Source organism: Rhincodon typus, chromosome 39 (genome assembly GCF_021869965.1).
Source record: "Rhincodon typus isolate 14 chromosome 39, sRhiTyp1.1, whole genome shotgun sequence".
NCBI lineage: Eukaryota > Metazoa > Chordata > Chondrichthyes > Orectolobiformes > Rhincodontidae > Rhincodon > Rhincodon typus.
The window spans coordinates 9,436,103-9,451,350 of NC_063370.1; the positions used below are offsets into that span (position 1 = coordinate 9,436,103).

Sequence of the window (15,248 nt, forward strand, 5' to 3'; positions counted from 1 at the left end):
TAAAGGGACAGCATCAGTATCACAGGTCCCTGTTAAAGGGACAGTGTTAGTATCACAGGCCCCTGTTACAGGGACAGTGTCAGTGTCACAGGTCCCTGTTAAAGGGACAGTGTCAGTATCGTAGACCCCTGTTAAAGGGGCATTGTCAGTATCAGAGCTCCTTGTTAAAGGTTTATTATCATTGGCTGCTGTTCAGGAGCATTTTCCCCATCACAAATCCCTCCTAAAGGGACATTGTCAATATCACGCACTCCTCTTAAAGGGACAGTGTCCCTATCACAAACCCCTATTCAATGAGTGGTGTCTCTTCCACAGACCCCTAGTTGAGGATATTCACAGGACTGAAGAGTTTGTTGAAGTTGGGTTGCAGCACCTCAATCAGCATTGACAGAAATCTGCATTCACATTGCTCCTGTCAGAATCACATCTGACAGGACATCGAACGGAGGCATTTTAAGGAGAACCTGAATGGAGGAAAAGCAAATGAAGAAACTGAAGATACTTGGGAGACAATTCCAGAAATGATGGTCAAGGCCTGGCCACAGAAATGCATAAAGAATAGTGAGTGGGAAATCTACTCCAGAAAAATGTAGAGCTCGAAAGGGGCTAACTTGGGTGGGAGAAAGGCAACAGAATACTGGGCTGACCACAGAGGAACTGGAAGGCAGCACCAAGAATAGAAACTTGCAGATGTTGTTGAAATATGTGTATTAAATGTGCAATTAATTAATTAGGGAAAATAGCTTAGTTAGTAACTTCATCCATAGCTCATGCATGTATATGCTGGGATTTGCTTGATTGCTTTGTGGAATCGAAATGGTTTTCCATCGAAATAAGGCATTTGCATGACATCTTTAGTTATGGAGCATGGGGTTTCCACTTGAATTTGTAAATAGGATCCTGGGGATGTAATAGATTACACAAGAATGGAGATTCTCCAGGATTTTGACCCAACGACACAGAAGGAATGGTGATATATTGCCAGGTCAGTGTGGTGAGTGGTGGGAGGGGAACATTGCAGGGGGGGTGATGTTCCCATGTATCTGCTGCCCCTGTCCTACTAGATGGTAAGATGTTGTTGGAGGAGATCTGGCAAGTTGCTGCTTAGCATCTAATAGATAGTACACACTGCTGTTACTGTACGTTAGTGGTGAAGGGAGATTTTTTGTCAGATATTTGTTCAGGCATTGCTGGCTGGACCAGCATTTATTGCCCGTCCCTAATTGCCCCTTGAGAGGGTGGTGGCGAGTTGCCTTCTTGAAATTTTGCATCTAATGGGGGAGCGCAGACACAATGCTGTAGGGGAACGGAGTTCCTAAGGGAAGGGATAGGAGATTGCGAATGGTGCTATATAAATGCCAAATGCCCCTTCCAGAATTCTGCCCACGTCAGAGTTCCAACATTTGAATCTCTGGTTTATTTCACAGGTAATTCAAACAGGCTCAGCCATTGTCTGTGGGTCAGGAAACCCTGAAGTGTGCATAAGGAGTGCTCGCCTCATTCATATTCCCCTGTGCTTTCAGGGCAATCTCACAGCATTCAGCTCTGACTGTGTAGTGGAAAAATCCAGGTTTGTGTGGACCCGGGGGGAGCCCTAATTCTTATGGCAGTTCTAGATTATCTCCAATCAAGCCTGTTTGGAGATGTAATCACACACATCTCTGGAACTGTTAGGACTTGAGCCCTGGCCTCCTGGCTCAGAGGTAAGTACACTACCACAAGAGCCCCTAAACAATCATCCAAGATATTTCTTTTGATATCTTCGATCGATCTGTTCTGACCCGTTCTGACACACCTATGGAACAGGTGGTACTTGAGACTGGGCCTCCCAGCTCAGAGATAGGGATGTTACAACAGCCGATCTAGGCTGGCACTGTGTAAATTGGAGTAACCTCAAACCTCTGAATGAAAGGTCACGTCTCGCCGTCGATAAATCTCTCAGGCCAAGAATGAAGTCAAAAAGCGGCAGCATTTATGACACATGCCCTGCACGGTGCCCGCTGTCGTTGATAGTGGGGTCAAACTTCCCTGTGTATTCCCCCTGGATAGGCACCCAGACTCGCAGTTTGCGAGGAATCATTGCACAGACCCTTAAGCGGGGAAGCATCCTGCATCGTATCCTCTTCAGTCTGCGTGTTTGTAAATAGACCACTGATCAAAGTTTGCTCTGTAACAGAAAATTACTCTAAGCTGTGCCCGTGTGCATGGGCAGACATACTAAACAGGCTCCCCTTGCTTTGAAGTCTGCCGATTACAGACAGCACAACATCTGCCCCCCTCTTTCTGAGCTTTTCTTCAAGGCTCTGATCTCAAATTCAAGGCATCGCTGAGTGGTGCTACAGGCTGAGGCAAAGCATTCGAAGGCCCGTCATTTCCACATCACACAGTTGACGGCCTGGAGCACCTCTTCACAAGCTGCCTTGATGAAGATCTGGCAGCGCAGAAGTGGCAAAGGGAGGGGTGGGTGAGTGGGGGCGACGCAGCTCGGAGTGAAAATGAAAGCCGTCCAGGCCCGAGCCTACTTCCCATACATCAAATTGTTACAGTGCAGACAGAGAACAGTCTCCATTTGAAAGCTCCCATTGCCAATGTCCCCCCATCCCCCTCAGGCAGTACCTTCTAGAATCCAACTCTCTCCCACATGAATTGATTGCCCTCCAATTGTTCCTGCTTCCGTCACTAACGACCTTGAACCTGCGCCTTCCTTGTTCTCGACCCTTTCCTAAGTTGGTGCACCTTCGCCTCGTTGATATTGTCGTGATTTTGAAAAAATCGCCTCTTCTCCAAAGGAAGGTGGACCCAATTCTCCAATCTATCTTCGAAACCGAAGGTTCTTATTCCTGGAAACATTGGAGCTATTTTTCTCCCCCCTCAAACTGGTCCGTTCATATTATTACACACCTCCGGAGCGGGTGGAATTTTGAACCCAGGCCTCCTGGCTCAGAGAGCATGACACTACCACTGCGCCACAAGGGCCCCATTGTAATATATGCTCATCAGGACGACAGATATAACAGGAAACTTTCTGATGGTCCAGTCCCTGGTTTTAAATGCCACTCATTTGTCTGAATCACAACTTGGACTGGGAATTCCCAATGGGCACACCGTTCACGGATGAGGTTGCTACGGAATTCCCTCTGTAACACATGCCTGGGAATTTGAATTTTCCGCTGGGCGATTCCCACACGCCTAGAACAGTCTGAAAGTCTCTGTTCAAATGGGAGACTTTGGAGGGTTCAGATGAAGGTAATTAACGAAGTGACTCAGGACACATTAGACAATAAAATGTATCATCTAGCTCCTGAGCAACTTCTCGACTGCTCACGTACCCCCAACTGCACCTCTACCCTGAAACTCCTTACCACCAGCAGCCCCCACACCTTACCTTCACCCCCAGACAGAGACCTGACGCCCCTCCCGGGACTTGGACTGCCTCCCTCCATCCCTTCGCCAAGCCCCCTCCCCTAGCAGACACGATAACCAGGCTGGACATGACCCCCTCCCCTGCTCCGTGCCACCCTCCACCAGAACCAACCTGAATCCCCACATCCATAATCCTTACCGAATCCAACTGACCCCCTCACAAACCCGACCCGATCTGAATCCCTCCTGCCCCCCTGACTGCAGCCGAATACTCCAAACCTGCCATCCAACCACAAAACACAATCCCGCCTACCCTAAACCCTGTCTCACTTATCTTGGCTCCTGGCACACTGCCCATCTTGTACCCTACTCACCTAGTACCATACTTTACATGGTACCTTACTTACCTGGTGCCATACCCACCTGGTTCTCTACCCACCTGGTACCGCACTTTACCTGGTATTCTACACACCTGGTACCCTACCCATTTGGTACCGTACTTTACCTTGTATTCTATCCATGTGGTACTCTACCCACCTAGTACCTTGCTTTACCTGGTACCCTACCCATCTGGTACCTTACTTTACCTGGTACCCATCCCACCTGGTACTCTACCACCTAGTACCCTACTTTACCTGATACTCTACCCACCTGGTGCTGTACCTACCTGTTTACCCTACTTTAACCTGGTATCCTACCCACCTGGTGCCCTACTTTACCTGGTACCCTCGGGCGACTCTCTGTGTGGAGTTTGCACATTCTCCCTGTGTCTGTGTAGGTTTGCTCTGGTTTCCTCCCATAGTCCAAAGTTGGTGCAGATTAAATTGTCCCCATAGTGCCCAGGAATCTGCAGGCTGGGTGGGTTGGCCATAGGAAACGCAGGAAATCCAGAGGTAAGGTAGGGTAGGGTAGGGGGGTGTGGTTCTGGGTGGAATGCTCTTTGGTTTGGACCTGAAGGGCTGAGTGGCCTGCTCCCACACTGTGGGAATTCTATGACAAGGTCAATTAAACCTTCTCTGCAAAAGAAAAAATATTTCAATCCCTCAGACTGACTTGGAATCTATTAATATCACTCTCCCAGACTGGTGGAAATGGGGTCATAGGGGTGAGGAAGCAATTACAGAAGAGGGCGCGGATGCATGGATTTGAGGAGAAATTAAGTGGGAGGAACGGCTGATCCACAGTCCATTCCAATATTAACCTTTAAGACGATAACAGTAAACTTGTCATAGCCCTACTCTCTCATTAGAGAGAGATGACTGACTGAGGTTTAATCTACTACCTCAGGCGAGGAGAGTCCTTCAGGGGAATCGAGCCCACATCGCTGGCATCACAGCGCTTTGCAAACCCAGCCAACTGAGCTAAACCAATCCCAATTTACAAAAGGCTAGTGGTGTCATGGTAATGTAACTGGTTTCCTCAATTTAGGTCTGAAAAAATTAATGCCTAATCGATTGCAATGTGCTGTGCCCACTGTGATGATGTTGTGAAGGCTTGGTGGGAAAATAAAGCAGGATCTTGTGCGAAGCAGACACTATGGCAACACAGTGGCTCAGTGGTTAGCACTGCTGCCTCACAGCGCCAGGGACCTGGGTTCGATTCCAGCCTCAGGCGACTGTCTGCGTGGAGTTTGCACATTGTCCCCGTGTCTGTGCGGGTTTCCTTTGGGGGCTCCGGTTTCCTCCCACAGTCCAAAGATGTGTGGGCTAGGTGGATTGGCCATACTAAATTGCCTGTAACATTCAGGGATGCCTAGATTAGGTGGGTTAAAGGAGGATGGGCCTGGGATGCTCTGAGGGTCGGTGTGGACTTGTTGGGCCGAAGGGCCTGTTTCCACACTGTCGGGAATCTACAAAGCTCCCAATTATCCGCATTGTAATGGGGAGGCAACACTTACAACCTGCAAATAGTTAGAGTTGCAGTAAACTATATTTTGTTCGCCAGTTAGAACAGAAGTGGCTACCTTCGCACACACTGGACCATATCAGTCCCCCAAACAATCCACATATTTCAAGGATGTCGTAGCAAAGCACATAACATGGTGATCAGAGTGGGATCTGAATCCAAATGAGACAAAAGGGCTGGTAAACCGGAAGACTTTAAACAAGGGAGATGCTGCTCATCGCCAATGAAAGCACACCCTAAAAAAAACCCTTGCAGCAACACTCAGCATCGATTAATACTTCAAACAGCAATAGAGTAAGAATTTCAGGCCCAATAAGAGGTACATCGGTCGAGGGTCCTGATTAGCCCAGTTGGCTGGATGGCTGATGCAGAATGATAACAACAGCGTGGGTTCAAATCCCACTGAGGTTACCATGGAGGACTCTCCTTCTCAACCTTCTCCCCTTGCCTGAGGTGTGGCAACCCTCAGGTTAACCCATCACTCGTCACCTCTCTCCCTCTAATGAGAGGCCAGCCCTCTATGACTGTGACAGCTTTACCATTTGGAAAAAATCTAAGGCAGTGGCCCTGAGTCCAAGTCCAACTGGTGAGTGAATAGGCAATGGAGATTGTTTGAGTCAAAATTAAAATCCTCAACACCACCACAGCACACTGATGGACCTAAATCCCCTCCCATTCTTTGAGCAATCTCAAGCTTATTCTCATAACCTGTAAATAGTAGCAGAATCGTAGAGTCATAGAGCACGGAAACAGACCCTTCGGTCCAGCCAGTCCATGCTGAATATAAACTAGTCTCACCTGCCTGCTCCTGGCCCATATCCCTCCAAACCTTTCCTATTCACGTAACAATAAACTATATCATATCGACTCTACAATACCCTTCTCTTAAGGTCAGAAGTGGGGATGTTCGCCAATGATTGCACAATGTTCAGCACCATTCGTGTCTCCTCAGATACTGAAGCAATCCGTGTTCAAATGCAACAAGATCTGGACAATATTCAGATTCAGGTTGACAAGTGACATTTGCGCCACACAAATGCCAGTCTATGACCATCACCAATAAAACACAATTTAACAAGTGCCCTTTGACATTCAATGATGTTACCATCACTGAATCCCTGACTATCAACATCCTGGGGGTTACCATTGACCAGAACCTCAACTGGACTCACCACATAAAGACAGTGGCTACAAGAGCAGGTCGGAAGCTAGGAATGCTGTGGTGAGTAACTCCCCTCCTGACTCCTCAAAGCCTGTCCACCATCTACAAGGCACAAGTCAGGAGTGTGAGGGAATACTCCCCACTTGCCCTGGATGGGGGCAGCCCCAACAACACTCAAGAAGCTCGACACCATCCAGGACAAAGCAGCCCCCACTTGATTGGTACCACATCCACAAACATCCCACTCCCTCCACTGATGCTCAGTAGCAGCAGTGTGTACCATCTACAAGATGCCCTGCAGAAATTCACCAAAGATCCTCACACAGTACCTTCCAAACCCACAACCACTTCCATCTAGAAGGACAAGGGCAGCAGGTACATGGGAACATCATCACCTCCCAGTTCCCCTCCAAGCCACTCACCATCCTGACTTGGAAATATATCGCTGTTCCTTCACTGTTGCTGGGTCAAGATCCTGGAATTCCCTCCCTAATAGCATTGTGGGTCAACACACAGCACATGGAACGCAGCGATTCAAGAAGGCAGCTCACCCCCACCTTCTCAAGGGCAGCTACAGATGGGTAATAAATGCTGGCCCAGGCAGTGATGCCCATATCCCATGAATGAATAAAAAAATGAGCTGAAGTTGGCTATGCTCACACGCTAAGCCCCAAATGAACCCACACACTTAGAAGATACAGATGGCAACATATGCACCATGGATTAGTCACTGGCGACACCAGTGTTTATTGTCCATCCCTATTTGTCCTTGAATTGAATGGCTCGCTCTGCCATTTTAGACACCAGTCAACCCCATTGCTGTTGGTCTGGAGTCACATGTAGGCCAGACCATGTCAGGATGTCAGATTTCCTATCCTAAACTGCATTAGTGAAAGTGAAGGGCCTTTATGATAACCAACAATGGCATAATGACCGAAACAAGTTTTATATTCCAGATTTATAGATCAAATTTAAGTGGCTCCAGCCACCACAGGAAACTGGGCCTACTGGAATTTTAATGATGTGACTGCTACACCATCGCAAAGGAAAAGCTGATTGATAAGTGAAAGTAGAAAGCTGAAATAGGCTGATGGACTACAGAAGGAGTGTAGCTCAGCTCAGAGTACATGGTCGATTTGACTAATGAGACTAGATTGAGTAGGATGGAGCAATATTCCCAGTCAGTTCCAGATTTCAAAATGGCGGCTCCTGAGCCACAGCTTGTCTGCTCTGTCCATTTCTTTTCTATTCATGAATCAATCATCATTGAATCATAGAATCCCTACAATTTGGAAGCAGGCCATTCTGCCCAACAAGTCCACACCACCACTCTGAAGAGCATCCCACCCAGACCCATTCCCCTACGTTGTACTTTCCATGTCTAACCCACACATCTCTGGGCACTTTGGACAATATAGCACGGCCAATCCACCTACTCTGCACATTTTTGGACTGTGGGAGGAAACCAGAGCACCCAGAGGAAACCCACACAGACACGGGGAGAATGTGCAAACTCTACACAGCCACCCAAGGCAGGAATCGAACCCGGGTCGCTGGCACTGTGAGGCAGCAGTGCTAACCACTGATCCACCATGCCACCCCAAAATCAAATCACATTGCTTTGAGCCTGATGTCACATTTCAGACAGACCAGGCAAAGATGCTCCATCCTTCTTATGCATATAAACCTGGGTTTCCTTTTATTCAATCACAGGATGAGGGCATTGCTGGCCAGAATTTATTGCCCATCCCTAATTGCCCAGAGGGCAGTAATGAGTCACCCACATTGCTATGGGTCTGGAGTCACATATAGACCAGACTAGGATGGCAGCTTCCTTCTCTAAAGGACATTAGTGAAGCAGATGGAGTTTTTTTTCCCTGACAATTGGCAATGGATTCACGATCATCATTAGATTCTTAATTCCAGATATTTATTGAATTTGAATTCAAATTCTACCATCTGCCATGGCAGGATTTGAACCCAGGTCCCCAGAACATTACCTGGGTCACTGGATTAACGGTCCAGCGATAATACCACTAGGCTGTTGCCTCATCTTTTTTGCTCTTTTTTCTTTCTACTTACCTCTTGTCCTCGGACAACATGTGAGGTGAGGCCTAGCACACTCGGGTTGAAGCCAGTCAAGATGGCAGATGAGCAGCAGAACAGCTTGTGGGCTCCCGAGCCCAGAAGACCAGAGCTCCTTTGCTCCATCTGTTCTTACCCTTTTCTCTTTATCTGCTTCCTTTTTGCTTTAATATTGCTTACCTCATTTCTGTGGACAGCTCGGATGGCATCAAGGTGACCAGTGTGGGGTTTGTGGCTGGTGGCTGTGGTGGCGGATGGAGTCGCATCCGGGTCCCGTGCCCGGTGCGAGATCTGGCAGCTCCATTGCCACAATCGGCCCTGCGATCGTGGTCGAGACAAATGGCACCTAAGAATGGTGACACAGTTCTGCAGCAGTGGTGCAGTGAAGGGATGCGAGGCAGGCCAGGGAAGAAGAGCTTAGATCCAGGCTCAGGGCTAGGCAAGGACTGCAGTGTTGAACTTTGACTTTATTTTTCTAATTTATACCCAAGATTTTGTACCTAGGTACGTTTGTACCTAAGATGGTGCTAGAGAATGGCGACTTTGAACGCTTTTCACTGTACTCCTGTTTCTCTGGACTTGAGTACACATGATAACAAAACATAATTCTAAAAGAAAATTCTATTCTCTGGAATTTAGAAGCATAAGGGGTGATCTCATTGAAAAGTAGGACATCCTCAGATGTCTTAACCTTGTAGATCTAGAGAGGTTGCTGCCCCCTGGTGGGAAACACTGGAAATGGGCTTTACTGCCTCAAGACAAGGGGCAGGCCATTTAGGACAAAGGTGTGGAAGAATTTCAACATTTGAGTGTTTTGACTCTTTGTAGTTCTCTACTAAACTGCTCGAGCAGTGATTAGATCAATTGATTGTTGGATATTGAGAGGGTCAAAAAGATCATGAGTTTAGGGTAGACAGGTGTTAACTCAAGCACAATCCTAAGCAGTGGCTAGGGTACTTCTGGCACTGTGGCAGCGTCCCTATCTCTGAGCCAGGAGGCCTGGGCTCGCATTCCTCCAGAGGCGTGCAAATAACATGTCTGAGGAGCTGGTTACAAAATATCTCCCTGTATAATGGCCGAGCAGAGGAAGAAGGATCAAATGGCCTACCCCTATTGCTGTTTTGGATGGAAGGCTGACAATAGATTGAGATTGTATGTACCACAACGATTAATGGAAAAGGAGCGCGCGAGGCCTCCGATGATTTCAGTCTTGTGGGACAGAATAGTGGCACAGTTCTTGGCCTTTCCTGTCCTCCTGGTTACTCATGAATCAGACAAGGTCTCAGGAGCACTCTTCGTTTTGCCAGGGAGAGAACCTGACAGGTTGGTTGCCTCCATTAAATGTTGGTGTCGTGCCCCATCTACTGTTCACAATGAGTACTGCAAATCAAACTCTCAGACCTCGGGTGAGAGTTGTCAGTTTGTAGGAGTATGTGGATTCATCATGAAGTATTATCAAGACCAAGGTAAGTCATCAGAACAACAGGCCAAAAGATCTCTTTTAGGCTGTATGAACATGAAAATTAGGAATCTAATGCTAAAAGGCATGCATTTAAGTTCAAAGGAGATATGAGGGGCAAGTATTTTCTACAGAGAGTGGTAGGAGTCTGGAACATGCTGCCAGGGATGGGTGGTGGAGGCAGATACAATAGAGGAGTTTAAGGCATTCTTAGATAAGCCCATGAATATGCAAGCACTTGATATGCAAGAACCAAGGGCAAGCAGAAGGGATTAGTTTAATTTGGCATCATGTTTGGCACAACGTCATGCACCAAAGGGCCCTTTTCCTATGCTGTACTGTTCTATGTTCTAGGAGCAGGAGTAGGCCATTCGGCACCTCAAGCTGGCTCTACCATTCAATAAGGTCATGGCTGATCTGATTTTGACCTCACCTCCACATCCCTGCCTATCTCCAAAGACCTTCTGCCCATCTGCTAATTAAAATTCTAACTACCTCTGCTTTAAAAATATACAAGCATTGTGTTCCATTGCCTTTTGAGGGAGAGAGTTCCAAAGATTCAGCACCTTCTGTGAGAAAGGAAAGGTCTCCTTATCTCTATTTTAAATGGGTAAGCCCTAATCTTTAAACAGTGTTAGCATCTCCCTCACAAACCCCCACCCCACTCAACCCATTCCAGTTCCAAATTCTTTCACAAGAGGAAACATCATAGTTAGCAGGGAAAAGCCCTGGGGGGCTTGAGTTACGAATGCATGCAATAAGAATAAGAAACAGGAACAGGAGCAGGCCATTCAGCCCATCAAACCTGCTCCCCCATTCAATAGGATCATGGTTGATCCAACATTCCCCATGTCCACTTTCCTGCCCTTTCCCCGTAACCCTCAATTCCCCACTGATCAAGAATCTATCTAAGCCTGAAATATACGCAAGCACTCTGTTCCCACAGCTCTATGTGGCAAGGAGTTCCAAAGACTCACAACCCTCTGAGAGAAGGAATTCCTCCCCATCTCAGTCTTAAATTGGCTTCTCTTTATTTGAATACTCTGCCCTCTGATCTTAGGCTCTCCCATGAGGGGAAACATCCTCTCAACCTGTCAAACCCCTTAAACTGGCGAATATCTCCCAATCCTCCCTATGAGTGAAAAGACAAAAACAAAACATATCGTCAAGTGAAAGAATTCTAATATAAGACTCAGGTTTATTCAATCAGATATTGAATCAAAGTTACCTTTCACTTAGTAGGCAACATTGTGTTATCATTGTTAAATTGAAAGACCTGAAAGGAATAACGCTCCACCTTTTGATCTATGATCAACAGAAATGTTTCTACCCATGATGTCAAACTGTCTTATATGTGACAAAGTGTATGTGGGGCTTAAAGGGCTATAATTTAAGTTGCATGCTGATAAATAGGAAAGCCATTTCTTGCCATTTGGTGAAGAATGACACGCAAATTTGTGAAGCATTCCATATTTTTGAAAAATGGTAGGTTTGTTTTTAGATTAATTAGGGCACGATGGTCGGCACAGGCTTGGAGGACCGAATGGCCTGTTCCTGTGCTGTACTTTTTCATTTGTTCTATATATTTAATGATAATCAATGGTTACTTACTGTTAACAATGAAACTTGGTGTGAATTACCATTGTCCTGATAGCAGCCTGTCTGGCAAATTCATTATTTTAGTGGTTTAGTTGTGCACTTACACATTCGTGGAATGGTGGGGCCTGATTATTGGCTCACACGCTTCCCAAAGGAGTTGTTACATCTTGGGACAGAACAGAGCAAGATCACCAAACTCTCAGACACACAGTGAGACTACCAAGGAAGGAGATGAGGAAGGGCTGAGTGACCACCAGGAATTGGTCTCTAGGCACCCAACTATCCATGAGGAAAGATATGTAAGCAACGTGACTTCAACACCATTATTTCATCCAACTGTGCAAAAGGTTTACTGAGTTAATGTCCCTCACAAGCTATGTAACTATGTGGTGATGAACATTTCAATGGTCATAAGGCCCCACTGAATCTCTGGATTCATAATGTTATCATTGTTCACACTTATTGCAAAACACAGGCACTCCTGGGCTGTGAATGGGTTCTGTTCTTGAATCTATATGCAAATCAATTTGTACACAAGTTATAGACTCATACAGCATGGAAATAGACACTTCGGTCCAACCAGTTGATGCCATCCATAATCCCAAACTAGACTAGTCCCACCTCCTGGCCCATATCCCTCCAAACCTTTCCTATTCATGAACTTATCCAAATGTCTTTTAATTGTTGTAACTGTACCTACATCCACCACTTCCTCTAGAAGTTCATTCCACACACAAACCACTCTGTATGTAAAACAATTGCCCTGATTTCTTTTTTAAAATCAGAACACAAAACAGGACGATATAAAATGGCAGTTCCTAAGTATAGGAAATGTTCATATGTTGGATGTTTAAAATTACAGCCCAGTGTAGGATCACGTTCACAGGCATTTGTAAATTGGGGAACACCCTGTAAACAGGATTCTAGACAATCATATTCACTCTGATAGATCAGCCAATTGGTAGCAGTTCCATTTCCTTCCCTTTAGCTGATTCCCTGCCTCAGTTTGCCAATGGACTGTGTCACAACTCTTGTGATGCAATGGCAATGTCCCTGTCTGTAAATCAGGAGGCCTGGATTCAAGTTCCACCTCTTCCAGAAGTGTATAACAAGGTCCCTGAACAGGTTAATTCGGAAAATAACCCCACAAATGTGTTGCAGGATCTCATCTCACTGTGATATGCACCAAGGGGGTGCTTGCTCTGTGAAGTTTGACTCCTCAGTTGAAGGGATCATACCTTGATGAATTTGGTAAATCCTTAGGCTTCATTTTGGGTACAATGAGGTACTGCACTGTAATACAATAACAGGTTTTCATATGGTCACATCCCAGAAAAAAGTCAATGGGGTGTGTTCTATATTGATGTTAAGTAGCTATTTCATTTGAAGCCAACAGGACTTGGTCATCCAGTTGCAGAGTTATGTAACTCATTTCGATCATAGTGACCTGTACCTCATACATATTACCCAGTCTTTCCTCCTAGTTTATCAAGGAGTTTGGATCATAGCCCATTCAACTCCTGAAGCCTGTCCCATCCTTCAGTTAGATACTGGCTGCTCTGCACCCCAATTGCATCAGCTTGTATTCACATCCCACAATAACCCAGCGACAGTCTAATTTCAAATAACCGAGGCAAAAGCTGGCTTTCTGCGGAAGGGGGACTCCCCGCTATCCTCTGTGTAATGAAGTGCTAACTGACATCGAAAGATCAATCAGACATTTATATCTCAAGGCTGTGATGATAAAAGGGGCTAAGGATGATCCAGAACCCAGCACATCCATAAGGCTGATTCTGATTGTCGCACACTGCCTTACCCAATGAGCAGAATAGGATGGGTTTCTGTTCAGTCTGGGGGTGGGGGTGAGGGGAGGAAGAGAGAGACAGAGGAGTGGGGGGGAGCGCGGGAGAGCAGGAGAGAGGAGTGGCACCATGTATGTCCAATGCAATAATCTCCACTGGTTCTGAGCAAGGCTCACTCAACTGCAAACGTTAACTCTGATTTCTCTTCACAGACGCTGCCAGATCTGTGAGCTTTTCCAGCACTTTGTTTTTTTTTGTCTCTGTTTATGGCATTCGCAATTCTTTTGGTTTTTAATCTCCACAGATTCTTTAGCGATGGAAAAAGTCACCAGAGGCGGGAAATCGTTTGAAATCAACTAACCACTACTTTTATTTTGGTGCTGTAATTTGGACACAAGTAAATATTGAAGAGTGAGCACTGTCTGAGCTCTTTGCACAAATATTTTTTAAAATGGATTATATTATTAAAAAATAAACACCACAATAGGGCATTCAGCTCAGAAACGCCCCCTCATCTTGGTATCAGCAGCTGCTACATGGCCTTGGAATGAGCACTTTGAAAACTTTTTCTTCCAATTGCATTTGAAGGAACAAAGCATTAACAGATAGTCATCTGCAGTTCTAACAAGTTCACCACAAATCCTGCTTCGGAATTAGTTCAGAAATTAACCTACGCATGTTTATTGAAACAGGAACCAGAATTTCAGATGAATGAATAAATTCTTTATTTCTAAAATCTGTTACTCTTTCCCACCCCACCCCCCATTAATGAACAGAGGCTGCCCTTCGACAAATAGCTGCAATTTAAACGTTATTAGCAATTTAATGTACCAAATATTCCACACTGGAATACAGTGATTACAAAGTTATCATACTTAAATACAGATATGTTTCAGAACAAATACAGTACAGCACATTAACCTGGACTCCAAATTCACTGGTCTTCAACAGGATTATATTAATACAAAATCAGGAAGTTGATTATTACAGTCCATGGTCTCACTTGTCTTTTCAGTGAAACGTTAAACTTATGACAATACAAAGATTTTCATTTAATCATTTTTCTTCTCTTCCTCTGGTTTTGCCATTAGACTTTTAGGGGAACTATTTTCTTTTGACATCTTCACAGAGTCCTCTCCACTCGTCCCAAATTCATTCATTCGAGTAGGATCGACTCGATAGATCCAGCGTTGGTACAAGTAGATAAAAAACACAACATCTAATTTGGGAAGAAGACAAGAAATATTATTTCTGACGTGTGTAAACTCTGATCCAATCCTCGGATGTTGTCAAGTCAAGATCAGTCAGTGCTCTCATTCTAGGGTCTATCGTACTATTCAAACTGTCGTGTTATTTATAATGTATAATATTCAAAAATGTGTCTTCCCCGGTGCCCAGATTATTATTCATCTGTCAAGAAACTGCCTCAATACAGGCTATTCAATTGGTTGCTGTGTTTTTCACATTACACCTATTACTGTACTTCGAAAGGACATCACGGCCCGAAAAGTGTGCTGAGAAATTTGAGGTTGCAAGTCTTTTGTTTGTGGATGAGATCAGGCTGCTGCAATAAGCTGCATGCTTGCAGTTGACACCAAAACTCCCCAAAGCACTTTTTAAGAGCATTTGTGAACTGAACAACAACGGTGTTTAGGAAGGGAGAAAATTAAGAACATCAAAACAGTTGACAGGTGGTGGTTTGGGGGTTGGGGGATGCGGGGAGTGGTGGTGGGTAGGACAGTAGTAGTCAGGAGGGGGATGGGGAGGGAAGAGGAGAGAGAGGGGGGAGAGAGACAGACAGACAGACAGACAGAGTGTGGGGGGAGGGGGAGAGAGAGTGTGGGGGGAGGGGGAGAGAGAGGGTGGGGGGGGG

General features: G+C 45.7%; 1 protein-coding gene across 1 annotated transcript in view; it reads right to left on the reverse strand.

Annotated features, from left to right (window-relative positions):
• Positions 1-13,717: 13,717 nt before the first annotated feature.
• Positions 13,718-15,248, reverse strand: part of clptm1 (CLPTM1 regulator of GABA type A receptor forward trafficking) — a 61,998-nt gene continuing 60,467 nt past the window's right edge. The window contains exon 14 of the mRNA XM_048618319.1: positions 13,718-14,594. Coding sequence (XP_048474276.1) covers positions 14,428-14,594 — 167 coding nt within the window. The 3' untranslated portion in view covers positions 13,718-14,427. The remainder of the gene's footprint in view (positions 14,595-15,248) is intronic.